Below are 27,086 nucleotides of genomic sequence, written 5' to 3' on the forward strand. Positions count from 1 at the left end.
TCATGATTTTCGTGCCCCTCCCTCACACCCTTTTAAAATTGTTCTTATTGTTCTAATTTATCTCCTAGACGGGGGTCTCGGGGCCCGGGAGCCTTCAGCCCTCATCGTCAGAAGCCCCAAAGGTTCACTGGGGCTCGACGAGTTAATTAATAATACGATAAGGAGCTCAGGCTATGCACAGAAACAAGTCGGTGCATTAACACTAGAAAAGTCTTAAAGCAGTGTGTGGGGCAAAGGGACTCACACCTTTGGACCAGTGAACCTTAAAATGTCAAATTTTCGGACCAGTGAACCTTTGGACTCGTGGGCCTTCTTTTAATGCTCCACTTTCCAACATTTTCATTTCCCAATTTCTTCCTAATGTGTTTCTTTCTGGTCTCGGTTGTTTTTGTTCTTTTGTGTTTTTATTTTTTTTTTTTTAAAAAGAGAAAGTTTAAAAAGCAATTCCAGTTCAAAGTCATGTAAATAAACCCTGAACAATGACATGAACTTTTTCAAATGTTTCACTTTTTCACAAACATATTCACTTTGTTGCTTCTGACCTGGTTTTGTTAAAGAGACTTTGCTGTTTGTAAGTTTAGGGTCATTTTGTTTGTTAAACTGTCATGAAGTGACTTTATAACTCCTTTTACAACTGTTGCTAGATCCATGGTTAAATCCTCCAACGTCCAGATAAGCATTTGTTTGCCATCTTTGTTTCGTATATTTTTCCACCACTGAAACAAAATATTGAGTATCTCTAATTTCATCTGTGGCTAGAAGGTGCCAGCTTCTGTATTTTTCCAATCATTGCACATTTAAAGACAAAACCCGGACTAAACGAGGCGTAAATCATCAGTTCTTAAACTAGGACAAATCTTGTCTGACATTGATTTCATTGACCTAATGTGCCATTTGTGTGAATTAATTAAGCTTCACGATACAATCTCGCCTTAAACTAAACATTCGCCTTCCGATAATATTTGAATTCAAAGCGTAACATAGACTTACCCCAAACACATCAAACCAAAAAGACAGAGGCAGGCGAAAATGTGGTTCCTGCTACGCCACATGTCTCCTCTCTGATTGATTATGGGCTGTTGCTCTTCCCTCCACACAAGGCAGGTGAAGGAGGAGAGAGGGCGGGGCCATTGTAACAGCAGGAAGCAGCCAGCATTGACCTCACCTGTCCCTCATCTGGTCATCAACCAGTTATTGTAGCGCTCGCAAGTTCCACTTTATCATTGTTGTCACAGGAATTATTGTTTGGCCCGTAGGCTTTATCAGACTGGAAATGTGAGTGTGAAATGGGGGATGAGAGAGGGGAGGACATGCGGTAAACTGTCAGAGTGGGGATTCAAACTCACGACACTGCGGCTGGCTGCACATGTGCCGTGTCGTAACCACTCGACCACTGGGCAGCACACTAGTCCACAAGTGTTGATTATATATGGTAATTCTAGCACCTCGGTTGCTAGGCAGAGGGGTGTTTTGACTAAGCACATTTCATGCACGAGGCAATTCAGAGTGCTTCAGGAAACAGAAAAAATGCATTAAAATCACAAAGAAATTACAGAAATCACAAATCATGAAAGAGAAGAGTGCAAAGAAAAATCCTTTGTCATATTCACAGCTGAAAAAAAAACGTTTTATCTTAGATTTGAACATTGTCAGAGTAGAACCTGTCTCACATCTTCAGGTAGAATGTTCCAGATTTTAGCTGCATAAAACTGAAACACAGATTCCCCATGTTTAGTCCTGACTCTGGCACCAGCAGGAGGCCGGTCCATGTTTAGTCCTGACTCTGGCACCAGCAGGAGGCCGGTCCATGTTTAGTCCTGACTCTGGCACCAGCAGGAGGCCGCTCCATGTTTAGTCCTGACTCTGGCACCAGCAGGAGGTCGGTCCATGTTTAGTCCTGATTCTGGCACCAGCAGGAGGCCGGTCCATGTTTAGTCCTGACTCTGGCACCAGCAGGAGGTCGGTCCATGTTTAGTCCTGACTCTGGCACCAGCAGGAGGTCGGTCCATGTTTAGTCCTGACTCTGGCACCAGCAAGAGGCCGGTCCATGTTTAGTCCTGACTCTGGCACCAGCAGGAGGCCGGTCCATGTTTAGTCCTGACTCTGGCACCAGCAAGAGGCCGGTCCATGTTTAGTCCTGACTCTGGCACCAGCAGGAGGCCGGTCCATGTTTAGTCCTGACTCTGGCACCAGCAGGAGGCCGGCCCATGTTTAGTCCTGACTCTGGCACCAGCAGGAGGCCGGTCCATGTTTAGTCCTGACTCTGGCACCAGCAGGAGGCCGGTCCATGTTTAGTCCTGACTCTGGCACCAGCAGGAGGCCGGTCCATGTTTAGTCCTGACTCTGGCACCAGCAGGAGGCCGGTCCATGTTTAGTCCTGACTCTGGCACCAGCAGGAGGTCGGTCCATGTTTAGTCCTGACTCTGGCACCAGCAGGAGGCCGGTCCCTGAGGTCCTCAGAGCCCGAGATGGTTCATATGGCACTAAAATGTCCGAGATGTACTTTGGCACTGGGCCAGGGGAGGGCAAGCTTTTTGACTCGAGGGCCACAATGGGTTCTCAAATTTGACTGTAGGGCGGGGCCAGGAACAGATGGATGGTGTGACGATGCTGGAGTCTCCTTGCACGTAGAAAGTTCACAAGTTTTACAACAGGATCCACGAAATGGTTAAGCTGCAATATAGACTGACACAGTGACTCCTGATGATACAGCGAAGGAAAATAACATCCTGCTCAGGGTTTTCCTCTTTTCGGCTGGATTATTGAGTGTTTTCGTCGTGTCGTCGTGATGTGCCCTGGCTCCGAGGAAAGAAACTGAAAGTGTTTTTTCAAACTTCCTATAAGTTATTTGTTCTTTTCCTCTGTATCTACCTCTGTATCTACCTGCGTTGCATCCATGAAATTTCCCCATGTGGGACAATAAAGGAATATCTTATCTTATCTCATAAGATCAGTGTCAGATTAAAGTCAGGTTTGATCATTTTGGTGAGCGAGCTTTCCTTCGTTTGGATTGCACAAACTTTTGTGAAACGTCCCAACATTTTGATGACACAAAACTACAGAGCCTGTCAAAATGTGCAAGATTTTGTGACTTCGTGAGACTAAGGGCGGAGCTAGTGAGACTAAGGGCGGAGCTAGTGAGACTAAGGGCGGAGCTAGTGAGACTAAGGGCGGAGCTAGTTGGACTGTATAGCAATGAATGCAAGTTTCCTGCAGCTTCTCCTCTTTTCAGTCCAGAACGACGACTCTTTTGGGTTCATTTGCGTTTGTAAATCTGACTCTGAAAGAGTTGAACCTGAACCTCACGCAACTGTGGTAATGTGACACCGCCATAAAACACCAAAGAAGAACGTAATGCAGGTGACATCATAAAGCACAGTATCTTGTAAAGGCGGGACCGCCCTCTACTGGACACTCTCACTAACTGCAAGTGCATGTAAAAGTGGAATAACCAAACACAGAAAACTACGGGGCCTTTTATACTCTACCCAAATACTAAACATGCTGTGATATAATTTGTGTTTTTGCTTTGCATTAAATCAATTTCTCAGATTCTTTTGCAGAAGTCAATAACTAAACATTACACAGCAACACACGAAGACTATGAAACAAATTCATCTCTTTCTTACATTTTATTGTGGTCATGAATGGAAACGTCGTACATTTTTTTCCCCCCAGTATTTTATATTTAATTTATTATCCAAGAAATGCTCATCAGTTTGTATCTGCAGAAGCTGATTCAAGAACATTTAAATACATTGAAACAAGGCCTGAATTGGAACCACAAACCAAGATTAAACAAGGTCTAAATATGGCCTCATCTTGAACTAAACGCATTAAAGTAACTCCCTAGCGCCCCCTGTCTGCTCCTGTATTCTGCAGCGTTGTTGCCAGTAGCTGCTGTTGTCGTTCTTCTTCTTCTTCTTCTTCTTCTTCTTCTTCTTCTTCTTCTTCTTCTTCTTCTTCTTCTTCTTCTTCTTCTTCTTCTTCTTCTTCTTCTTCTTCTTCTTCTTCTTCTTCTTCTTCTTCTATACGTTTTTGAATCCTCGCGCCATCAAACAGGCGAAAACTGTCATCACCATTTTGGGTTTGACCTCCACCAAATCCTCGGGCAAAGCGTAAACCCGAGCGCCGATCTTCCTCGCCATCGAGATTGCGTATCTACAATCAAAGACAAGAAGAATTAAAAGAGTTTCCTGCATTCAAGATAAAGCAGAGGCATTTCGTCCAGGGTTGGCTCTAGCATTCCAGGAACCAACGCTCTAACCTGAGCAAAATGAATGGTTCCTAACCCTAAACACATGTCATCCCCCGTGCACATGCCACTCCCCCGTGCGCATGCCGCTCCCCCGTGCGCATGCCGCTCCCCCGTGCGCATGCCGCTCCCCCGTGCGCATGCCGCTCCCCCGTGCACATGCCACTCCCCCGTGCGGACTGATACAACACACACATGCGTTTGTTTATCAGCGCGACGGAGCACATCGCATCTCTCGTCTCCTGTAGATTTACGTCTCTTCTGAGCTCGAACTGTCTTTCTCTGTCTTCATTTTGTCCCGTACACTGGGAGAACTATATTATGATAGATCAATGCGCTTAGACACGCGGAAACGTGCTGCTCTCGGGGGACGAGTCGCATGCGGCTGCAGGTGAACGAGGCTCTGCAGGTGAACCAGGCTCTGCAGGTGAGCCAGGCTCTGCAGGTGAACCAGGCTCTGCAGGTGAACCAGGCTCTGCAGGTGAACGAGGCTCTGCAGGTGAACGAGGCTCTGCAGGTGAACGAGGCTCTGCAGGTGAACCAGGCTCTGCAGGTGAGCCAGGCTCTGCAGGTGAGCCAGGCTCTGCAGGTGAACCAGGCTCTGCAGGTGAACCAGGCTCTGCAGGTGAACCAGGCTCTGCAGGTGAACCAGGCTCTGCAGGTGAACCAGGCTCTGCAGGTGAACCAGGCTCTGCAGGTGAACCAGGCTCTGCAGGTGAACCAGGCTCTGCAGGTGAACCAGGCTCTGCAGGTGAACCAGGCTCTGCAGGTGAACCAGGCTCTGCAGGTGAGCAGTAGGTGCGTTTTATGATTGATACGTGGCAGGACTAATCGGCCGTCCACGCCACGAGGAAATGAGACTCAGATTTGGGCCAAAAAAATCGTCCATTCAACCTTTAACGAAATGAATGGTTCCTAACCCTAATCCGAACCCTAATCCTAACAATAATTGTGAAGTGATATATTGTCAAAAAGAAATATTTGAAAAAAAAAATAGAAATTCTTACATCCCATGACCCTAAATCCTAATCTTAACCAAATTATCGATTTCTGAACATAATCCTAACCCAAGTCCTCACTTTAACCTGATAAAGTGATAAATATAGTTATATTTTCACATTACATAAAAAAATTGTCTTTGGTAAAATAATGAAAATGTACTTAAAGAGTAAAAAGCATCAAAATGTGATCTTATTATTGGTCGTCAGAAGCAATTTCCTGGTCATTTTCATCATAAAGCCTTTTGTTTGCTCAAAGCCAAAGTCTCCAATGTGCAAAAACATAAAAATAAACCCTCAGCCATTTCAGCAGCTGTAAAACCAGAAGGAGAAATACTTCTACGTTCCAGTCCAGTTGAAAATGTAGTGCAGTAAAGTACTGACCCCTGCTGTTAAATGTACTTATGTCAAAGCAAAACGTGTCCACTGTCAAATATACTACAGTAAAGCGTAGTACTTTAGTGATTTTCTGTGGTTTGGGAGACGTACTTTGCATTGTTGAGTTTCTCCTCCTCCGTCAGGTCCTCCACCTTCAGCAGGTCGTAGCGGATGGAGCCGGGTCTGATGGCGTCGATCAGGTCCAACACGGGAATGCTGCTGCTGATCGACTGGTCCTGCCGAGAGAAACGCAAGAACCGGGGTCAGGGTCAAGGTCAAGGACGGGGTCAAGAACGGAGTCAGGGTCAGGGATGGGGTCAAGGTCAGGGTCAAAGTCAGGGTCAGGGTCAGGGACGGGAGCTGGTTTGAATGCCACAAAATAAACACAACTCTTGACAACATTCACCGATCTGATTTACTGGTTATTTTTTTGTTCATCAAATAAATAAAAAAAAGTGTAGTACTAATGTTGAAACTACTACACTACTACTACAACTTCTACTGATGATGATGATGATGATAAAAATAATAAGTAGTACCTTGAAGCTGGAGATGGTGTGTTTCTCAGCCTGGGTCAGAGTCTGGTTCACCCAGGACACAATCGTATCGTCCGTCACCTTCCGCCCGTCGCCCAGGTCCTCCAGGATGTTCAGCGTGTATCTGAGGGAAAAGGTCCTTTAAATGCATAACTAAACAAAGACTAAACAAGGACTAAAACTGGACCAAACCAGGACAGAACCAGGACTAAACCAGGAAGAATTGAGTCTCAAATTTGATCCTAACTGAAACAAGGACTAAAAATCGACTAAAACAAGACTAAGGAGAAAGGCGAGGGGGTTTAGGTGGCGGGGACACAGGTTTATGCAGGGAAGAGTTCATCATTGTTGAACTCTTGATTTTGCTATATTGGGCGTGAGTGGAACCATCTTAAAGCCTGATTTAATCTTTTAACCTTTTAAACATTTAAGATGGCTGGGAAGGCCCCCGGGTGAGGGTGGAGATGGGAAGGAGACTAAGGAAGTGGGAGTAGATGTTGCTCTTGGACCCAGGGCTGCTTTGAAGGCAGGGGCGATCGCAGGGGCCCTGCCGGACCTGTCACAGATGGGTCCAAAGTCTGTAATAAGGACCCTGAGCTGATGTTAGGCCTGAAACTTTAGTCTTCTGCGGTGAAGAGCAGCTGGAGCTGAATCCTTTGGTGTTGGTGTTGTTGGTGGTGGTGGTGGAGCGGCTGCTGATGAGTCCTTTGCTGGAGGCGGTGGTGGAGCAGCTGGAGCTGAATCCTTTGGTGGAGGCTGAGGTTGTGGTGCTGTTGATGCTGAAACATTGGCTCGGTCTCTAGCTGTTGGAGCAGGAATTCTTCTCTCATTCCTCTCTTCTCTAACTATCTGCTCAGGACACTGTCCAGGCCCAGTCCAATGCCTCAGGGCAAAACAGGACTAAAACGAGACTAAAACAGGACTAAAAACAGGACTAAAACAAGACTTAAACTAGACTAAAACAGGACTAAAACAGGACTAAAACAAGACTAAAACAAGACTAAAACAAGACTAAAAACAGGACTAAAACAAGACTTAAACTAGACTAAAACAGGACTAAAACAGGACTAAAACAAGACTAAAACAAGACTAAAACAGGACTAAAACAAGACTAAAACAAGACTAAAACAGGGCTAAAACAGGGCTAAAACAAGACTAAAACAGGGCTAAAGCAAGACTGAAACAGGGCTAAAACAGGACTAAAACAGGACTAAAACAAGACTAAAACAAGACTAAAACAGGACTAAAAACAGGACTAAAACAAGACTTAAACTAGACTTAAACTAGACTTAAACTAGACTAAAACAGGACTAAAACAGGACTAAAACAAGACTTAAACTAGACTTAAACTAGACTTAAACTAGACTAAAACAGAACTAAAACAAGACTAAAACAAGACTAAAACAGGACTAAAAACAGGACTAAAACAAGACTTAAACTAGACTTAAACTAGACTTAAACTAGACTTAAACTAGACTAAAACAGGACTAAAACAGGACTAAAACAAGACTTAAACAAGACTAAAACTGGGCTAAAACAGGGCTAAAACGAGACTAAAACAAGACTAAAACAGGACTAAAACAGGGCTAAAACAAGACTAAAACAGGGCTAAAGCAAGACTGAAACAGGGCTAAAACAAGACTAAAACAGGACTAAAACAGTGTAAAAACAGGGTTAAAATAGGGCTAAAACAGGACTAAAACAGGGTTAAAAAAGGGCTAAAATAGAGTTAAAACAGGGCTGAAAACCTGGATTAAAACATGGACTAAAACGGGGCTAATCTAGACGTAAACAAGGACTAAACCAAGACCGAATGAATTACCAAAAAAGAAGGAAAAAACAAGAATAAACTGGGAAAAATTGAGGACTAAACAAGTTCCAAACTATGGTCCACTAAATCAGGACTAAAATGTTACTAAACCAGGATTTAACTAGGACTCAGTGTATCTAGAACTAAACCAGGGCCTAACGAGGACCAAACAGAGAAGACTTGACCAAACCATGGGACAAAACCAGAATCTGAAACTCAACCGAGATTAAACCAGGACTAATCTAGAACCAAACCAGCGCCAGGCTCTGCAGACAACGTACGTTCCGCGTTTTAAGTCGAACTGGTCTGAGTGTGTGGGTTGGTCACCTCCTCATGAGTTGCCAGAGCAGGGCGAGGGTAAGGGTGCGATTCCCGGCGTTCAGGTCCTGTCCCGCGATCCCGACCAGAGAGAACTTGGCCTCTTTCTTCCCCAGCTCCACCGCGTAGTTACAGTTCTCCAGCTGCAACGCAACAATCGCATTTGGCGTTTTGAGCGTCACGAAGAACGTTTGCGACAAAGAATATCAGCATTTATTATTTATTCATTTATTTATTATTCAATTTCATAGGGAAAAAAATACTGGAGAAAGACATAATTACTTAAAATGTACTTGAAAAAAATCTGCCTGAAGTGCTTTATTTAAATTAATGAAAAAAAGAAAAAGCACAAATAAACAAAATGATTTTTAAAAAAAAGGAATAATGATGATTAAAATAATAATAATGATTTAAAAAATGATAATGATAAAAAAAAAAAAATTTTAATAAGAAGTAAGAAGGAAACCCAACCCATTATATAACAAATATAAAGTAATTAGGAAGTTAAAATAGTTCAACTTTATGAAGTGCAGATTTGTTAAAGGTGCAGTGTGTAACTTTTCTGCATGAGGCGTGAGAGTAAGAGTAAGTGTCTAAAAGGGTGATTTTGCATTATGTTTTACGCTAAAACTTCAGATAAAGCAAAGGCCTTTCTGGTTATTTTTGTTTTAAGTAACGTTTCTTTTACTTTATACCAACTTTCATTATGTCGGTTTATAATCTGGACTAATCTTGAAAGTGCAAAGGTCACGCCATCGAACGGACAGCGAGAAATACCAAGACACGAGGATCCGAGCGTGGACTGCCTTGTTTGGTTTTGTTTGTCCTTTTTCTAAAGTTTAACAGTCGTCATTAGGGAACCGAGCCTCCTGCATCGGCTGCTCTGATTGGCTGATTGGCTAAAGTCGTCAGAACCTCACGATCTCAGGTTTGCGACGTGTCAAATAACAGAATCACACTGACCCACGGACATGAGTCACTGCTCTGGCCACGCCTCCTGATCCCTGAGAGGCAAATCAGGCTTAAAGTAGATCTAAGTAACTCAGGGGGCGACGACGGGCACTTCAAATGCCCCGAAATCACGTATGTAACCATCACAGGGACTTACAAAGGTGTTTAATAAGTTGAAAATGTTACTTAGTTCTCTTTTGTCGGTGTAATCCCTCATTCGAGTGTTCCATTGTAGAAAAAGCTTCAGTTGAAGTCATCTGGACTCAGTACCTGATTAGCATCTGAATGTCCTGGTCCTCTACCTCTCCAGGATGTCAATATTGACAGGGTGATATTGACACCCTGTCAATATTGACACCCCTCTCCAGGGTGTGCCTGGAGAGGTAGAGGACCAGGACAGTCGGATGCTAATCAGGTCCTCAGGGTGAGTGAGCCAGGGTCACAGTAAAACAAAGGGGAGATTAATAGCCCATTAAAGGACTGTTTGTACAAATAGTGTAGGGAAAGTTTCTGTTGAAACAAACAACTCTTTCCACCTCAGGTCCCGCCCAAAGGACTTACCACAGAATAGTATAAATATCTGAGTTCCCGGCCTAAATTCGCTTATTGACAATGACTCTTGGATGAGAGTCGAAACGTCTTTTTTTTTTTTAACTGAGTCCAGATGAAACAACTGAAACTTAGTTCTGCTTTAAAAGTAGAGAATGGGGACAATTATAAATGTCCTGGACTTGAGTCTAAATTGTGAGTGAAGGGTTTTAAAAAAGGGTGTGATTTCTTTGTCTAAAGGTACGTTCTCTGTGATGTAAGCATTCGCTCTGGTTCTGGGACACTTCGGGAGAGGTCTACAATTCTTTTTAGACCGTTTTAATGTGGACAGCAAAGACCATGGCAATGAGTTTCTTTGAGGTTTGTAGTTTCGTCCATGTTTGAATCGATCTAAACTACAGGGTTAGCAGTCTTTATGCAGAAATATAAATGTTTTGTCGTTTGTGCAGCAAATTCTGTCCAAGGTGTGGTTTTGGGACGCACCTTCTTCATGTTGCTGCCCAGTTTGGTGTAAGGAGGTTTGTTGACTTTGTCCCAGTCCACGGGAACCTTAATCTGCTCGTACAGCTGGAAGATCACCAGAGCGTCGTCGATGTCGCTGAAACGCAGCCATGAAACGGGAAAGGAAGAACAGGTTTTTCAGGGCTATCAAACCACCAAACCCTTTTAAAAAACTTAATTAAAAACCCAGAGGTGAAGTGGAACGTGATGTGATGCCAAAGGAGAATATGAAAAATCCAGGTGGTTTTTGCAGAGCGAGATCACTCAGAGCCCGGTTTGAACACTTTTACATGATCAGTTTGTGTAAAATGAGATAAGAATCAATACTTTTTTTTACTGATTTTCCTGGACAAATGCTCACAGAAATGTTACAGTCCACAGAAATGTCCACAGATTTATAGTATATTTGAGCACAAATTCTACTTTTTGTGAAGCTCAACTACAATTTTGAGGCTAGAAAACTTTTTTTTTTTATTTCTACTCTGGAAATTCTAAAGTGTTGCTTATTTTTTGTCTAAAATTAAAATAATTAGTGTTTGGATCTGATGTCGGTAAATCAAACATGTTTTATGGTTTGTTTTGTTCTGCAGTCGCTTCCATTTTGATGACATCCGATGGCGTTTTTAGCTTGTAACTTAAAGATTTGTTTCCCTCTGCTGGTGTTTTGTATTCTAGTGGACAAAGTTAAGTCTGGATAAAGCACAGACCTCGGTAAAAGTGAAAACCAAAGAGCCGCGGGGTCGTTTAAGATAAGAGAAGAGCGTCAGAACAGTGTTGAACGATGTGTGTTTTTAAGGCGCCGGTCCTCACGTATACAGGTGGTTGACTCGAGGGTTGACTCCGAGTGAATTCATCCAGTTTCTGAATGTCCGCTCCTCCCTCGTCTCCCCTGCCGGAGAAGAACAGACGCGCCATCATTTCTGACGCCTGCGGTAAAGCCAGAACATTTGAGTGTGCAGAAGTGTTCACATTTAGTCCAGAATGGCTTTTAAAGTTCAAAGTTAGTGAATGACGGCGTTCTGAATGAGATAAAACACCTGAATACATTGTAAAACATATTTTTAAATAATGTTTAGTGTCAAAACCTGGCCTGAATTCATTGTTGCAGATTAGTTATTTGATATTTCAATTATTTTTACAGTATTTTCCGTTGTATAAGTCGCACCAGCCAAAAAAATGCAAAATAGAGAAGAAAAAAACACATATAAGTCGCTCCGGAGTATAAGTATATAAGTATAAGTTGCACACCGGCCAAAAGTATGAAAAACGGTGCAACTTTTAGTCGGAAAATACGGCATTATTCTTTAATAAATTTGTAGTAGAAAAAGCTTCAGTTGTAGTCATCTGGACTCAGTTAGAAAAAATAGACGTTTCGACTCTCATCCATTGGGCGGAGCCTTCCTGAAGGTAAGACCCGCCAAATGGACGGGTCTTACCTTCAGGAAGGCTCCGCCCAATGGGCGGGTCTTACCACAGAACAGTATTAATATCGGTGTTCGCGATCTAAATTCTGTTATTGACAATGACTCTTGGATGAGAGTCGAAACGTCTATTTTTTCTAACTGAGTCCAGATGACTACAACTGAAGCTTTTTCTACTATGGAACACGCCTGGACGAATGAGGGATTACACCGACTTAATAAATTTGTGTTTTCTGTACATTTAATTACAATTGGTTCAGGCTTTTTTTCTTTAACATACGCGTGACTTTAACATTATATCGTTATTATGTCATTTTTAATTTAAATATATATTTTCTTCAACGTTTTCGATGGCTAAGTGGCACGGGTTTCACAGAATGACTCACACATTTTTGTAACTGTTTGGTGCAGTAATTGTTAGCGCAGTCTCTATCGTGACATATCGGACAAGACTTTATCATTCATCGTAGCGTGTGTTTCTCAAACATCGTTGTTTCAATCAGAATTATCGTATTTTCCGGACGATGAGTCGCAACTTTTTTAATAGTTTTGACCGGGGTGCGACTTATACTTATATTTATACTTAAATACTTAGACTTTGGAGTGACATATATGTGATAGTATTTGTTATTTTCACACTTGCAACCTCAAGAGGGCGCTCTAGGCTCTAAGCGGCGCAGAAGAAGAATCTGCACTTCCTCTGGAGTTTGTGGAGTTGTTTAGAAGTGACACAGAGGAAGAAGAATTCAATGGATTTAATCAAACTGATGCTTTGGTAAACTTGTTAGCATGTTCTTTATCAAATCTCTTCAAATCTGTTATTATTTTAAATAGCATTTCAAGATGTAATGCCTGTTCTTGGCATTGGATTAAAATTTAATCCAATGCCAAGAACAGGCATTACATCTTGTCTTATCTTACATACACTTATCTTACATAAGTTGCACTGGAGTATAAGTCACATTTTTTGGGGGAAATTTATTTTATTTAATCATTAAATAAAATAAATTTCCCCAAAAAAATGTGACTTATACTCCAGTGCAACTTATGTACGTTTTTTTCTTCTCTATTATGATTTTTTTGGCTGGTGCGACTTATACTCCGGTGCGACTTATAGTCCGGAAAATACGGTAAAGGTTTTTCGATTAACGGCAAAAGTCTGCGCTTGTCCTATCTTTACCCGTTCCATTTCCAAGGTGAATCGATCGAGCCGCACGGAACTCCGCGAGAAGCCTTGACTTCTTTGTGCGGTCGAGGGAAAAGCGCGTTATCCGGCGGTTTCATTCTCACCCTCGAAGGAGCTCCAGTCGATGTCCTGGTTCTCGGGCTTCTTCAGGGCCGGATACTTGTTGAACAGATTGGCCACGAAGGCTAAGTTGAGCTTGGGATTTCCTCGCACCACGTCGGGAGGCATCACGAATTGCCTGCAGCCCAAACGGTCGGCCTGGTCCAGCATCTGCTCCGCCCGCTGCAGGTCGTCCTTCTCCTGCGGCGCACATCGATCAGAGCACGTTATTGTCATGGAACCTTTGGAGTGACCGATCCTCGTGAAGAGTTTTTTTGTACCCTGAGGCCGGACATGTCAATGGCGATGGGGGGCACGCCGTCCTCGTCGCCCTTTGGAGAGACCTGGTTCAGCAGGCTGTAGTACGCCTTCGAGTCCTGAAACACAACGAGCGCCAGTTTCAGTCAAAGGAAAGTTCATAGAGCGTGGGAAAAGAAGACGGCGCGATGGAAAGAGCAACGTAGTCGTAGTAGTAGTAGTAGTAGTAACAGTAGCTTTAGTAGTAAGAGTAGTAGTAGCAATAGCAGTAGTGGTAGTAGTAGTAGTAACAGTAGCTTTAGTAGTAAGAGTAGTAGTAGCAATAGCAGTAGTGGTAGTAGTAGTAGTAACAGTAGTAGTAGTAGTAGTAGTCGTAGTAGTAGTAGTAGCAGTAGCAGCAGCAGCAGCAGCAGCAGCAGCAGCAGCAGCAGAAGTAGCAATAGAAGTAGTAGTGGTAGTAGTAGTAGTGGTAGTAGTAGTAGTAGTAACAGTAGTAGTAGTAGTAGTAGTGGTAGTAGTAGTAGTAACAGTAGTAGTAGTAGTAGTAGTAGCAGTAGCAGCAGCAGCAGCAGCAGCAGCAGCAGCAGAAGTAGCAATAGAAGTAGTAGTGGTAGTAGTAGTAGTGGTAGTAGTAGTAGTAGTAACAGTAGTAGCAGCAGCAGCAGCAGCAGTAGCAGCAGCAGCAGCAGCAGCAGCAGCAGCAGCAGCAGCAGCAGCAGCAGTAGTAGTAGTAGTAACAGTAGTAGTAGTAGTAGTAGTCGTAGTAGTAGTAGTAGCAGTAGCAGCAGCAGCAGCAGCAGCAGCAGCAGCAGCAGCAGAAGTAGCAATAGAAGTAGTAGTGGTAGTAGTAGTAGTGGTAGTAGTAGTAGTAGTAACAGTAGTAGTAGTAGTAGTGGTAGTAGTAGTAGTAACAGTAGTAGTAGTAGTAGTAGTGGTAGTAGTAGTAGTAACAGTAGTAGTAGTAGTAGTAGTAGCAGTAGCAGCAGCAGCAGCAGCAGCAGCAGCAGCAGAAGTAGCAATAGAAGTAGTAGTGGTAGTAGTAGTAGTGGTAGTAGTAGTAGTAGTAACAGTAGTAGCAGCAGCAGCAGCAGCAGTAGCAGCAGCAGCAGCAGCAGCAGCAGCAGCAGCAGCAGCAGCAGCAGCAGTAGTAGCAGTAGTAGCAGTAGTAGTAGTAGTAGTAGTACCTTGATGTCGGAGCTGAAGTTGTTGATCTTGGGGCAGCCGGCCTCCTGCAGGTGGAAGTTGGCCCAGCGCAGCAGAAGCTCTTCTGGGGAAAGTTTCATGAGGTCCTCCAGACTCTCTCCATCTCTCAGCAGAGCGATCAGAGCTACACAACAACACAACAACATAAACAACAACACAAACCTAACTCTAACCCCTAACCCCTAACCCTTAACTCCTAACCCCTAAACCTATTACTGTGTCGTGATTCATGTGCAATTACTGTGCAATTACTGTCGTGATCACATGCAATGGTATTTATTTATTTATTCATTTTTATCTTTATTATTTTTCCCCTCCATCCCTTGTTGTAGAAAAGGGAGGTTTTGTCCATAAGAGTTTTTGTTTATAGGAGATCTTCTACTGAGAGTGTTTTTCAAACCTCTCATAAGTGATCTGTTCTTTTCCTCTGTATCTACCTGCGTTGCAATAATGAAATTTCCCCATGTGTGGACAATAAAGGATTATCTTACTTAACCCTAAACCCTAACTCCTAACTCCTAACCTCTGCCATGTATCTATCACTTCACACTCATTCAAAGGTAGTTGAAGTGTCTTGCCCAAGGACTGACCCAAGGACTGAACTGATCTCTACTTTGGGGCGAAGCCAGTGACGCCCCGTGAAAGCGACGACGAGTGTTGAATAGAGTAAAAAAAACGTTTGCACGTGACGGACCTTCATTGCGGCTGAGCTCGATGTCGGCGAACAGTCCGATCTTGATGACCTGCCACAGAAGCCCCAGGACCAGGTGCTGCCTGCCCTCCTTCAGGTCCTCAGCCCCGATGTTCACCACGTGACACCCGATGGCAGACGCAGAGTTCAGGGCCAGGTTAAGGTTCTCCTGCGGGACGAGAACAGAGCGGTGAGACTTTGACTTAGGTCGTGTTCATGGCACGCGACGCTGGAAAAGTCAATCTGAAGAGCTCACGGACAATTTGACAGTTTGATTGACGTTTTGATCTGGTTTACGGTTAATATCTTTCTAATTACCGTATTTTCCGGACTATAAGTCGCACCAGCCAAAACATGCAGAATAGAGAAGAATAAAACATATATAAGTCGCATTTTTCATTTTTTTAGTCGCATATATTTGGTAAAATCCAAGACCAAGAACAGACATTTCCTCTTGAAATGCAGTTTAAAATAATAACAGTTGAGAGAACATGGTGAATAGGTGTACGTATGCTAAAGCTAACACCTTCAGCTACATGACGTATGCTAACGCTAACACCTTCAGCTACATGACGTATGCTAACGCTAACACCTTCAGCTACATGAGGCACAGACAGAACTGTGGTAAGTGTCTGGTATGTTAACGTAACATATGAACAGTTATTCAGATAACTATAGCATAAAGAACATGCTAACAAGTTTACCAAAGCATCAGTTTTACCCCAAATCACTAAATCCATTGAATTCTTCTTCCTCTGTGTCACTTCTAAACAACTCCACAAACTCCAGAGGAAGAGGAAGTGCAGATTCTTCTTCTGCGTTGCTTAGAGCCTAGAGCGCCCTCTTGTGGTCGCCAGTGTGAAAATAATGAATCATATCACATATAAGTCGCTCTGGAGTATAAGACGCATCCTGGACAAAACTATGAAAAAAGGTGCAACTTATAGTCCGGAAAATACGGTACTGTTTTCAAAAAAGTCTCTGTCAGCACGAGTAAATGCAATTAAAACACCGGTATTTTTGTTCAGGTCAATAGTTTGGTGTGACTGCGTTCCGTGTTTCCAGGGCAACAGTGTGAATAACAATGAGCTCGGACCTGAATGGTGAAAGGAGTGAGCTTCTTCTTGTTGATGGTTCTTTCGTCGATGGTGTCGGGGACGGACAGGTTTATCATCTTACTGCGGACGACAAACATTATTCTGCTTTAGAGACCGGAACGTCGAGATGAAATGGAAGTAAAAGTGTGTGGAAACTGTCGGAAACAGTTTGTACACGAAAACAGGCTAAATCAATTCCTGAACGGAGCGAAAATGAAGCGGAAAGTGATGTGAATTCAATGCAGAAAATCACTAAACACGAAGAGTCCAGGAGGTTTTGACGAATGAAAAATAATATTATAATATAAATATATATAATATAATTTTTTTGTTTTGCTGGACAATTTTTTACATAAATGTTGACCCGATCATAGTTTTAAATTTCATCTACAGATTTATAACATATTTTACCACAAATTAATAATTAGTTTGAGGTTAGAAAATAGAACGTTTTCCATATTTTGGAGTAAAAGTTTGACATTTCTACTCTGGAAATTCAATGGTTATTTTTTGTTATAAAGGCTAAAAAAACATTAGGATTCTGGAATTTGGAACATTCTAGCGGATCAATAAAAATAGATGTAAAACAGATGTAAAACAGATGAAAAACAGATGTAAAAACAGACGTAAAAACAGAAGTAAAACAGACGTAAAACAGATGTGAAACAGATGTGAAACAGATGTAAAACAGGTGAAAAACAGATGTAAAGCAGATGTAAAGCAGATGTGAAACAGATGTAAAACAGGTGAAAAACAGATGTAAAGCAGATGTAAAGCAGATGTAAAGCAGATGTGAAACAGATGTAAAACAGATGTAAAACAGGTGAAAAACAGGTGAAAAACAGATGTAAAGCAGATGTAAAGCAGATGTGAAACAGATGTAAAGCAGGTGAAAAACAGATGTAAAGCAGATGTAAAGCAGATGTAAAGCAGATGTGAAACAGATGTAAAACAGATGTAAAACAGGTGAAAAACAGATGTAAAGCAGATGTAAAGCAGATGTGAAACAGATGTAAAGCAGATGTAAAGCAGATGTGAAACAGATGTAAAACAGATGTAAAACAGATGTAAAACAGGTGAAAAACAGATGTAAAGCAGATGTAAAGCAGATGTGAAACAGATGTAAAGCACGTGAAAAACAGATGTAAAGCAGATGTAAAGCAGATGTGAAACAGATGTAAAACAGATGTAAAACAGATGTAAAACAGATGTAAAACAGGTGAAAAACAGATGTAAAGCAGATGTAAAGCAGATGTAAAGCAGATGTGAAACAGATGTAAAACAGATGTAAAACAGGTGAAAAACAGATGTGAAACAGATGTAAAACAGATGTAAAGCAGATGTAAAGCAGATGTGAAACAGATGTAAAACAGATGTAAAGCAGATGTGAAGCAGATGTAAAGCAGATGTGAAACAGATGTGAAACAGATGTAAAACAGATGTGAAACAGATGTAAAGCAGATGTAAAGCAGATGTGAAACAGATGTAAAACAGATGTAAAGCAGATGTAAAACAGATGTAAAGCAGATGTAAAACAGATGTAAAGCAGATGTAAAGCAGATGTGAAACATATGTAAAACAGATGTGAAACAGATGTAAAGCAGATGTAAAGCAGATGTGAAACAGATGTAAAACAGATGTGAAACAGATGTGAAACAGATGTAAAGCAGATGTAAAGCAGATGTGAAACAGATGTAAAACAGATGTAAAGCAGATGTAAAACAGATGTAAAGCAGTGCCGGACCAGAGCACAATGCCGTCGCCCACGGCGCTGAACAGATCGTCGTTGTTTGGGTTCATGGGAACCACGTGTTTGCAGTCGCCATCTTTCTCCAGAGCTTTGTTGACCCAGTTCACAAACGCCACCTTCTCCTCCTCTGTGCAAACAAACAAACAAACACTGTCAGACAAACAAACAAACAATGTCAGACAAACAAACAAACAAACAAACAATGTCAGACAAACAAACAAACAATGTCAGACAAACAATGTCAGACAAACAAACAAACAAACAAACAATGTCAGACAAACAAACAAACAATGTCAGACAAACAATGTCAGACAAACAAACAGCTTCAGTTAAACAAACTTAAAGGGAACATATTGGTTAAATTCAATGTGGTTTCCTCATCATTAGTTTGCTCAAAGTTGTGTCGTGATTGATTTCCTGCAACTGAGGCTCGAGGGCTCAGAAAATCCCTGTTGTCACCTGCCCCCTATCCCCGCCCACATCCCTGTACCTGGTGTGATTATTTGAAAAATTAAAGGGGCTGTACCATTTATTTATATTTTCATGTAAATAAAGTAAAACCTGTTTTGCACACAAGTCAACAATTCCCTAGAGCGGCTTGAAAACGTCTTTTTAGTCCGTGTAGAACTTACTTTCCCTGTACGTCTGCTGCCATATGTAACATTTTCCCCTCATTGAACGTCTTTGTAAGTCCCTGTGATGGTTAAACATGTACTTTCGGGCGTTGGAAGTGTCCGTTGTCGCCCTCTGCTGGCTCTGGGCAGAAAACCAGCCTTGACGACAACTCTCCTGAGAAACCCTGGCTCTTTTTGTTTATTTGGCAATGTGAGATGGCACCCGCGGCACCTTCCGGAATATGGTGAATACAGGTTCTCCGCGAAGTAGGAAGTGCGCTGTTAGCATGCTAATATTTGTTAGCTTTAGCAGCAAAACTCTGGCCTTTGAACATTGTGAAAAGCACATGACAATACGCTGCATTTTACACGAAACTTCCACATGAAGAGGCGGAGCTTATGAGTTGAACAGGAAGTCAAAGCCGTTTTAGATCAATGTTGCTGTTTACAATGCAAACTGAATATAAAATGACAAACAACTCCTTTTATAATTCAACGCTGAGTACCTAAAAAGTATTAAATCCGTGACTGTCCCGTGCATGTGTGGGGTGTAACCTGAGTACGAGTGCTGCGTCCCCGACTGCTCCGACGTCCCGGCAACGGAGCGGATGCCCTCCTTTTTGTTGATGGCTTTTCTGAACGTTTTGGCCACTTCACTGCTCTTCAGGCCGTGAACAATCTGGAAACAACATTCAGTCGATGAATTGTTGAACGGAGTCTTCGCCTGCATTAACAAGTTTGATTTATTTATGTTTATTACATTTCATCTTTTACGGTTTTATTATATTTGTGGTTTTAGATGATTAATTTACTGTACTCTATTGTATAGTATTGTATTGTATTGTAGGTGAACACGGGGCGTTACCACGATGAACAGGGGGCGTTACCTCGTTGAACTGGGGCGTTACCTCGTTGAACTGGGGGCGTTACCTCGGTGAACAGGGGGCGTTACCTTGGTAAACTGGGAGCATTACCTCAATGAACAGGGGGCGTTACCTCGGTGAACAGGGGGCGTTACCTCGGTGAACAGGGGGCGTTACCTCGATGAACAGGGGGCGTTACCTCGATGAACAGGGGGCGTCACCTCGTTGAAAAGGGGGCGTTACCTCATTGAACAGGGGGCGTTACCTCGGTGAACAGGGGGCGTTACCTCGATGAACAGGGGGCGTTACCTCGGTGAACAGGGGGCGTTACCTCGGTGAACAGGGGGCGTTACCTCGATGAACAGGGGGCGTTACCTCGTTGAAAAGGGGGCGTTACCTCATTGAACAGGGGGCGTTACCTCGGTGAACAGGGGGCGTTACCTCGATGAACAGGGGGCGTTACCTCGGTAAACAGGGGGCGTTACCTCAGTGAACAGGGGGCGTTACCTCGGTGAACAGGGGGCATTGCCTCGTTGAAAAGGGGGCGTTACCTAAGTGAACAGGGGGCGTTACCTCGGTGAACAGGGGGCGTTGCCTCGTTGAAAAGGGGGCGTTACCTAAGTGAACAGGGGGCGTTACCTCGTTGAACTGGGGCGTTACCTCGGTGAACAGGGGGCGTTACCTCGGTGAACAGGGGGCGTTACCTCGATGAACAGGGGGCGTTACCTCGATGAACAGGGGGCGTCACCTCGTTGAAAAGGGGGCGTTACCTCATTGAACAGGGGGCGTTACCTCGGTGAACAGGGGGCGTTACCTCGATGAACAGGGGGCGTTACCTCGGTGAACAGGGGGCGTTACCTCGGTGAACAGGGGGCGTTACCTCGATGAACAGGGGGCGTTACCTCGTTGAAAAGGGGGCGTTACCTCATTGAACAGGGGGCGTTACCTCGGTGAACAGGGGGCGTTACCTCGATGAACAGGGGGCGTTACCTCGGTAAACAGGGGGCGTTACCTCAGTGAACAGGGGGCGTTACCTCGGTGAACAGGGGGCGTTGCCTCGTTGAAAAGGGGGCGTTACCTAAGTGAACAGGGGGCGTTACCTCGGTGAACAGGGGGCGTTACCTCAGTGAAAAGGGGGCGTTACCGCGTTGAAAAGGGGGCGTTACCTCAGTGAACTGGGGGCGTTACCTCGGTGAACAGGGGGCGTTACCTCAGTGAAAAGGGGGCGTTACCTCGGTGAACTGGGGGCGTTACCTCGGTGAACTGGGGGCGTTACCTCGGTGAACAGGGGGCGTTACCTCGGTGAACAGGGGGCGTTACCTCGATGAACAGGGGGCGTTACCTCGTTGAAAAGGGGGCGTTACCTCGGTGAACAGGGGGCGTTACCTTGTTGAAAAGGGGGCGTTACCTCGTTGAAAAGGGGGCGTTACCTCGGTGAACAGGGGGTGTTACCTCAGTGAAAAGGGGGCGTTACCTCGTTGAAAAGGGGGCGTTACCTCGTTGAAAAGGGGGCGTTACCTTGGTGAACAGGGGGTGTTACCTCAGTGAAAAGGGGGCGTTACCTCGTTGAAAAGGGGGCGTTACCTCGGTGAACAGGGGGCGTTACCTCGGTGAACAGGGGGCGTTACCTCGATGAACAGGGGGCGTTACCTCGTTGAAAAGGGGGCGTTACCTCGGTGAACAGGGGGCGTTACCTCGTTGAAAAGGGGGCGTTACCTCGGTGAACAGGGGGTGTTACCTCAGTGAAAAGGGGGCGTTACCTCGGTGAAAAGGGGGCGTTACCTCGGTGAACTGGGGGCGTTACCTCGGTGAACTGGGGGCGTTACCTCGGTGAACAGGGGGCGTTACCTTGGTGAACAGGGGGCGTTACCTCGATGAACAGGGGGCGTTACCTCGGTGAACAGGGGGTGTTACCTCAGTGAAAAGGGGGCGTTACCTCGGTGAAAAGGGGGCGTTACCTCGGTGAACTGGGGGCGTTACCTCGGTGAACTGGGGGCGTTACCTCGGTGAACAGGGGGCGTTACCTCGGTGAACAGGGGGCGTTACCTCGGTGAACAGGGGGCGTTACCTCGGTGAACAGGGGGCGTTACCTCGATGAACAGGGGGCGTTACCTCGTTGAAAAGGGGGCGTTACCTCAGTGAAAAGGGGGCGTTACCTCGGTGAAAAGGGGGCGTTACCTCGGTGAAAAGGGGGCGTTACCTCGGTGAAAAGGGGGCGTTACCTCGGTGAAAAGGGGGCGTTACCTCGGTGAACTGGTCGAAAGTGAGCTGCTCGCTGGACTTGGTCAGCTCCTGGACGATCTCTCGGACCCTGTAACCAGGCAGTGGCAGGTTCGCCGCTCGAAACAACTCGTTGAGCTCGGCTTTGCTGATGAAGCCGTTGTTGTCCACATCTGAGACACAGACAGTTTAGAACGCTCCAAGACTTCTGCATTTAATAGACTTCTTCTGTATTTAATAGACTTATTCTGTATTTAAGTGCCTATGACAGGTCGGACGACTCATTGAATCATCCCAGAATAGCTCGTTTTTGAAAAAAAATTACTTCCTGTTTGTGATTAATGACATCACACTAGGACATTATCTTGCAACAACTGGGCCAAAACTCATATATCATATATATATATACATATTTCTGCATAAACTCTGACTGGACAGAGTGGCCCTGGTGTTAATTTAAAGACACAATGGTCATAGGATTCTTGCTCTTAGAATGTATTTTTTTATTACACTTTTTGGCATTTGGTACATTTCCTAATGCTGTACTTTTCGTTCCAATTTAAAATGACCTGAATCCAGAATATTAATCTTAATTTGAATAGTTTTGACCATGTTACATTTAATTGTTTATGTGACGTATAATATTTCACTGATTTCAAGACATTTCTGATTTGTTTTGTTTACAAGATCATTTCACTTGAAATAAGAAAACTAATTTGCCGCTGAGGGAAATAAAACATTCTTAACTCTTTGGAAAAGCAATTGTCCTGAAATAAGATGAAATAAACAGAAATAAAAACCCTAACACCTTTAAACAAATGACATCATCTGGATCCATCAGGTAAATAAAAGTTTACTAATGGTAGAAACAAATCAGTTCTAATAATCTGAACTAATCAAGTTTATTGAAACGAATCACGGAGCAGGTGAAAAGTCCTCAATTTGAAACATCGAGTGTAGTTTACTGACATAAATATAATGTAAATGTTAAAATCTACTGCTTTTTTATTTTTCACAATTTTTTCATATAAAACCAAGGCATTTTATGTGTAAAAACGGCCAAAATTTAACACATTTGGGCCATTTAAATCTGAAAAATGATCCAAACCAGGTTAAAATGTTCTTCTTCTTATGTTTGATTTTGTCTATATTTTTGTCATATTTATTCTTTGATTAAACTAAATCTGACGTCGTCCACAAAAGTGTCTCGCACCAATTTTGGCGAAGGCTTCTCTGAGCTCCTCCTGCTCCTCCTGCGAGATCGGCACGCTGGTCTCCATGGCAACGAACTGCAAACCACAAGCACAAAGAACTTTACAAAGATGTAAGTAAGTAAGTACATTTTATTTGTATCTCACCTTTCACAGACAGAGGTCACAAAGTGCTTCACAAAACACAGAATAAAACAATAAAAACACAAAAAACTTTCAGTGAACAATACATATACAACAATATAGAGTAAAATCAGTCCGTAAAACAAGTGCATTTAAAAGGCTTGACTAAATAAAAAGGTTTTAAGCTGACCCTTAAAAGCAGTAACTGAGTCCAGTGACCGTAGGGAGAGCGGAAGATGGTTCCAGAGTCTGGGGGCAACAGCCTGGAAGGATCGGTCTCCTCTGGTCCCAAAACGGGTGCGAGGAACCAGCAACAGTTTCTGGTCCAAGGACCTTAGTGAGCGAGAGGGAGCGTATGGTTTAATCAGATCGATAATGTACGATGGGACCTGACCATTTAAAGCTCTAAATGTCAGAACAAGAGTTTTAAACTGTATCCGGTAGGAGTCCGGCTCCAGTGAAGGGCTCTGAGGGTGAAATGTGGGCCCTTCTATTTGTGCGAGATCCTCGCTGCAGAGTTCTGGACCAGCTGCAGACGAGAGAGTTCCTTCTTGTTAAGACAGGAAAACAAACTATTACAGTAGTCTAAACGTGAAGACACAAATGCATGAATTATAAGGTCATTTTGAGACACCATTTTCCTGAGCTTAGAGATTTTCCTCAACTGAAAGAAACAGTTCCTCGTCAACAGCTTGGAGTGGTGCTCTAAAGACATGTCTTTGTCAAAGACAACACCCAAGTTTCTAAGACTTGGTTTAGCAGTCTGGCCTAAAACACCCAAGTACTGGTTTATCCCTGGAATGGCATCATCAGGGGCAATAATCAGAGTTTCTGTTTTGTCAGAATTTAGCTGCAATGAGTTTTGACTCAGCCATTGTTTTATTTGCACTAAACAACTGACCAAGGAGTTCAGCTTCTGGATCTCAGAAGGTTTAAAAGAGCAATAGAGCTGAATATCGTCAGCGAACAGGTGATAGGACACATCACTAAACTCTTTAATGATCATTCCCAGGGGAATTATATAAAGCAGAAATAGGACTGGACCCAAGACGGAGCCCTGAGGAACTCCACACAACAGATCAGCTGAGTCGGACATTATTTGGTTTGCAGCAACACTAAAGCTCCGACCGGATAAATATGAGGAAAACCAATGAAGAACTGACCCCGATAGTCCAATCAGGTCCGTCAGTCTGTTCAACAGGATATGATGGTCGACAGTGTCAAAGGCTGCAGACAAACAACAGAACTAGAACAGTGCATTTCCCAGAATCAGCAGACATCATAATGTCACTGGACACTTTGAGCAATGCGGTTTCCATAGAATGATGTTTGCGGAAACCAGATTGAAAAGAGTCGTGAATGTTTGACTGATCAAGGAAATCTGACAATTGTTCAGAGACCACCTTCTCTAGGATCTTGGACAGGAACTTTGATATGGGTCTGAAACTTTTGGGGTCTGTCGGGTCCAAGTTAGTTTTTTTCAGTAAAGGCTCAACTATGGCATGTTTAAATGGACCAGGAAACACACCAGTAGAAAGAGAGAGATTTACCATTTTGGTCCCCCAGGGGCCAATAACATCCAACACTTTGAGGAAGAGCCTGCAGGGAAGGGCATCTGATGTACAAGAGGAGGGTTTCATCTTGGTCACCAAAGCTGAGATGTCTTCTAGAGTGACAGGCTTAAAAGAAGACCAGTTTTGGGAAACAGGCTCCACAGAAACAGGTTTATCAGACAATGGGAGTGGGATTTGGTCTTTGATCATCTTGATCTTATCGATAAAGAACCTGAGGAATTCATTGCTGTCGGCTTTGCAGGAAACAGGAGTCACTGCAGCTGAAGGACAAACAATAGAATTTATAGTGTCAAACAACACTTTGTAGTGCAGTAGAAAGTACAAATACCTGCTCTTTAATGTGAAGTAAAAAGTATCCAGTGTAAACATGACTTAAATAAAGTACAGACACATTCACGGCGTCTTTAGAGTTAGTTTAGTTTCTTGTGTCTGTAGTGTTAGTTTAGTTCCTTGTGTCTTTAGTGTTAGTTTAGTTCCTTGTGTCTTTAGTGTGAGTTTAGTTTCTTGTGTCTGTAGTGTTAGTTTAGTTCCTTGTGTCTTTAGTGTTAGTTTAGTTTCTTGTGTCTGTAGTGTTAGTTTAGTTTCTTGTGTCTTTAGTGTTAGTTTAGTTTCTTGTGTCTTTAGTGTTAGTTTGGTTTATTGTGTCTTTAGTGTTAGTTTAGTTTCTTGTGTCTTTAGTGTAAGTTTAGTTTCTTGAGTCTTTAGTGTTAGTTTAGTTTCTTGTGTCTTTAGTGTTAGTTTAGTTTCTTGAGTCTTTAGTGTTAGTTTAGTTTCTTGTGTCTTTAGTGTTAGTTTAGTTTCTTGTGTCTTTAGTGTTAGTTTAGTTCCTTGTGTCTTTAGTGTTAGTTTAGTTTCTTGTGTCTGTAGTGTTAGTTTAGTTTCTTGTGTCTTTAGTGTTAGTTTAGTTTCTTGTGTCTTTAGTGTTAGTTTAGTTTCTTGTGTCTTTAGTGTTAGTTTAGTTTCTTGTGTCTTTAGTGTTAGTTTGGTTTATTGTGTCTTTAGTGTTAGTTTAGTTTCTTGTGTCTTTAGTGTAAGTTTAGTTTCTTGAGTCTTTAGTGTTAGTTTAGTTTCTTGTGTCTTTAGTGTTAGTTTAGTTTCTTGAGTCTTTAGTGTTAGTTTAGTTTCTTGTGTCTTTAGTGTTAGTTTAGTTTCTTGTGTCTTTAGTGTAAGTTTAGTTTCTTGTGTCTTTAGTGTTAGTTTAGTTTCTTGTGTCTTTAGTGTTAGTTTAGTTTCTTGTGTCTTTAGTGTTAGTTTGGTTTATTGTGTCTTTAGTGTTAGTTTAGTTTCTTGTGTCTTTAGTGTAAGTTTAGTTTCTTGAGTCTTTAGTGTTAGTTTAGTTTCTTGTGTCTTTAGTGTTAGTTTAGTTTCTTGAGTCTTTAGTGTTAGTTTAGTTTCTTGTGTCTTTAGTGTAAGTTTAGTTTCTTGTGTCTTTAGTGTGAGTTTAGTTTCTTGTGTCTTTAGTGTTAGTTTAGTTTCTTGTGTCTGTAGTGTTAGTTTAGTTTCTTGTGTCTTTAGTGTTAGTTTAGTTTCTTGTGTCTTTAGTGTTAGTTTAGTTTCTTGTGTCTTTAGTGTTAGTTTAGTTTCTTGTGTCTTTAGTGTAAGTTTAGTTTCTTGTGTCTTTAGTGTGAGTTTAGTTTCTTGTGTCTTTAGTGTTAGTTTAGTTTCTTGAGTCTTTAGTGTTAGTTTAGTTTCTTGTGTCTTTAGTGTAAGTTTAGTTTCTTGTGTCTTTAGTGTGAGTTTAGTTTCTTGTGTCTTTAGTGTTAGTTTAGTTTCTTGTGTCTTTAGTGTTAGTTTAGTTTCTTGTGTCTTTAGTGTTAGTTTAGTTTCTTGTGTCTTTAGTGTTAGTTTAGTTTCTTGTGTCTTTAGTGTTAGTTTAGTTTCTTGTGTCTTTAGTGTTAGTTTGGTTTATTGTGTCTTTAGTGTTAGTTTAGTTTCTTGTGTCTTTAGTGTAAGTTTAGTTTCTTGAGTCTTTAGTGTTAGTTTAGTTTCTTGTGTCTTTAGTGTTAGTTTAGTTTCTTGAGTCTTTAGTGTTAGTTTAGTTTCTTGTGTCTTTAGTGTAAGTTTAGTTTCTTGTGTCTTTAGTGTGAGTTTAGTTTCTTGTGTCTTTAGTGTTAGTTTAGTTTCTTGTGTCTGTAGTGTTAGTTTAGTTTCTTGTGTCTTTAGTGTTAGTTTAGTTTCTTGTGTCTTTAGTGTTAGTTTAGTTTCTTGTGTCTTTAGTGTAAGTTTAGTTTCTTGTGTCTTTAGTGTGAGTTTAGTTTCTTGTGTCTTTAGTGTTAGTTTAGTTTCTTGTGTCTTTAGTGTTAGTTTAGTTTCTTGTGTCTTTAGTGTTAGTTTAGTTTCTTGTGTCTTTAGTGTTAGTTTAGTTTCTTGTGTCTTTAGTGTTAGTTTAGTTTCTTGTGTCTTTAGTGTTAGTTTAGTTTCTTGTGTCTTTAGTGTTGGTTTAGTTTCTTGTGTCTTTAGTGTTGGTTTAGTTTCTTGTG

The 27,086-nt window shown here is 42.5% G+C and overlaps 1 protein-coding gene across 1 annotated transcript in view; it reads right to left on the minus strand.

The window, feature by feature from the left end:
- Nucleotides 1–3,621: 3,621 nt before the first annotated feature.
- Nucleotides 3,622–27,086, minus strand: part of lcp1 (lymphocyte cytosolic protein 1 (L-plastin)) — a 281,117-nt gene continuing 257,652 nt past the window's right edge. Inside the window, exons 2-16 of the mRNA XM_072445311.1 lie at nucleotides 22,912–22,978; nucleotides 21,723–21,871; nucleotides 19,171–19,294; nucleotides 17,996–18,128; nucleotides 16,251–16,332; nucleotides 15,158–15,323; nucleotides 14,445–14,587; nucleotides 13,284–13,379; nucleotides 13,008–13,203; nucleotides 11,107–11,185; nucleotides 10,279–10,393; nucleotides 8,305–8,438; nucleotides 6,171–6,291; nucleotides 5,743–5,867; nucleotides 3,622–4,161 (exon numbers count right to left, since the gene is read on the minus strand). Of these exons, the coding sequence (XP_072301412.1) occupies nucleotides 4,029–4,161; nucleotides 5,743–5,867; nucleotides 6,171–6,291; nucleotides 8,305–8,438; nucleotides 10,279–10,393; nucleotides 11,107–11,185; nucleotides 13,008–13,203; nucleotides 13,284–13,379; nucleotides 14,445–14,587; nucleotides 15,158–15,323; nucleotides 16,251–16,332; nucleotides 17,996–18,128; nucleotides 19,171–19,294; nucleotides 21,723–21,871; nucleotides 22,912–22,978 (1,863 nt within the window). The 3' untranslated portion in view covers nucleotides 3,622–4,028. The remainder of the gene's footprint in view (nucleotides 4,162–5,742; nucleotides 5,868–6,170; nucleotides 6,292–8,304; nucleotides 8,439–10,278; nucleotides 10,394–11,106; nucleotides 11,186–13,007; nucleotides 13,204–13,283; nucleotides 13,380–14,444; nucleotides 14,588–15,157; nucleotides 15,324–16,250; nucleotides 16,333–17,995; nucleotides 18,129–19,170; nucleotides 19,295–21,722; nucleotides 21,872–22,911; nucleotides 22,979–27,086) is intronic.

The sequence above is a fragment of the Eucyclogobius newberryi genome, unplaced genomic scaffold, assembly GCF_026437365.1.
Source record: "Eucyclogobius newberryi isolate DKJ021-1_F unplaced genomic scaffold, fEucNew1.0.hap1 SCAF_14, whole genome shotgun sequence".
NCBI classification, from domain to species: domain Eukaryota; kingdom Metazoa; phylum Chordata; class Actinopteri; order Gobiiformes; family Gobiidae; genus Eucyclogobius; species Eucyclogobius newberryi.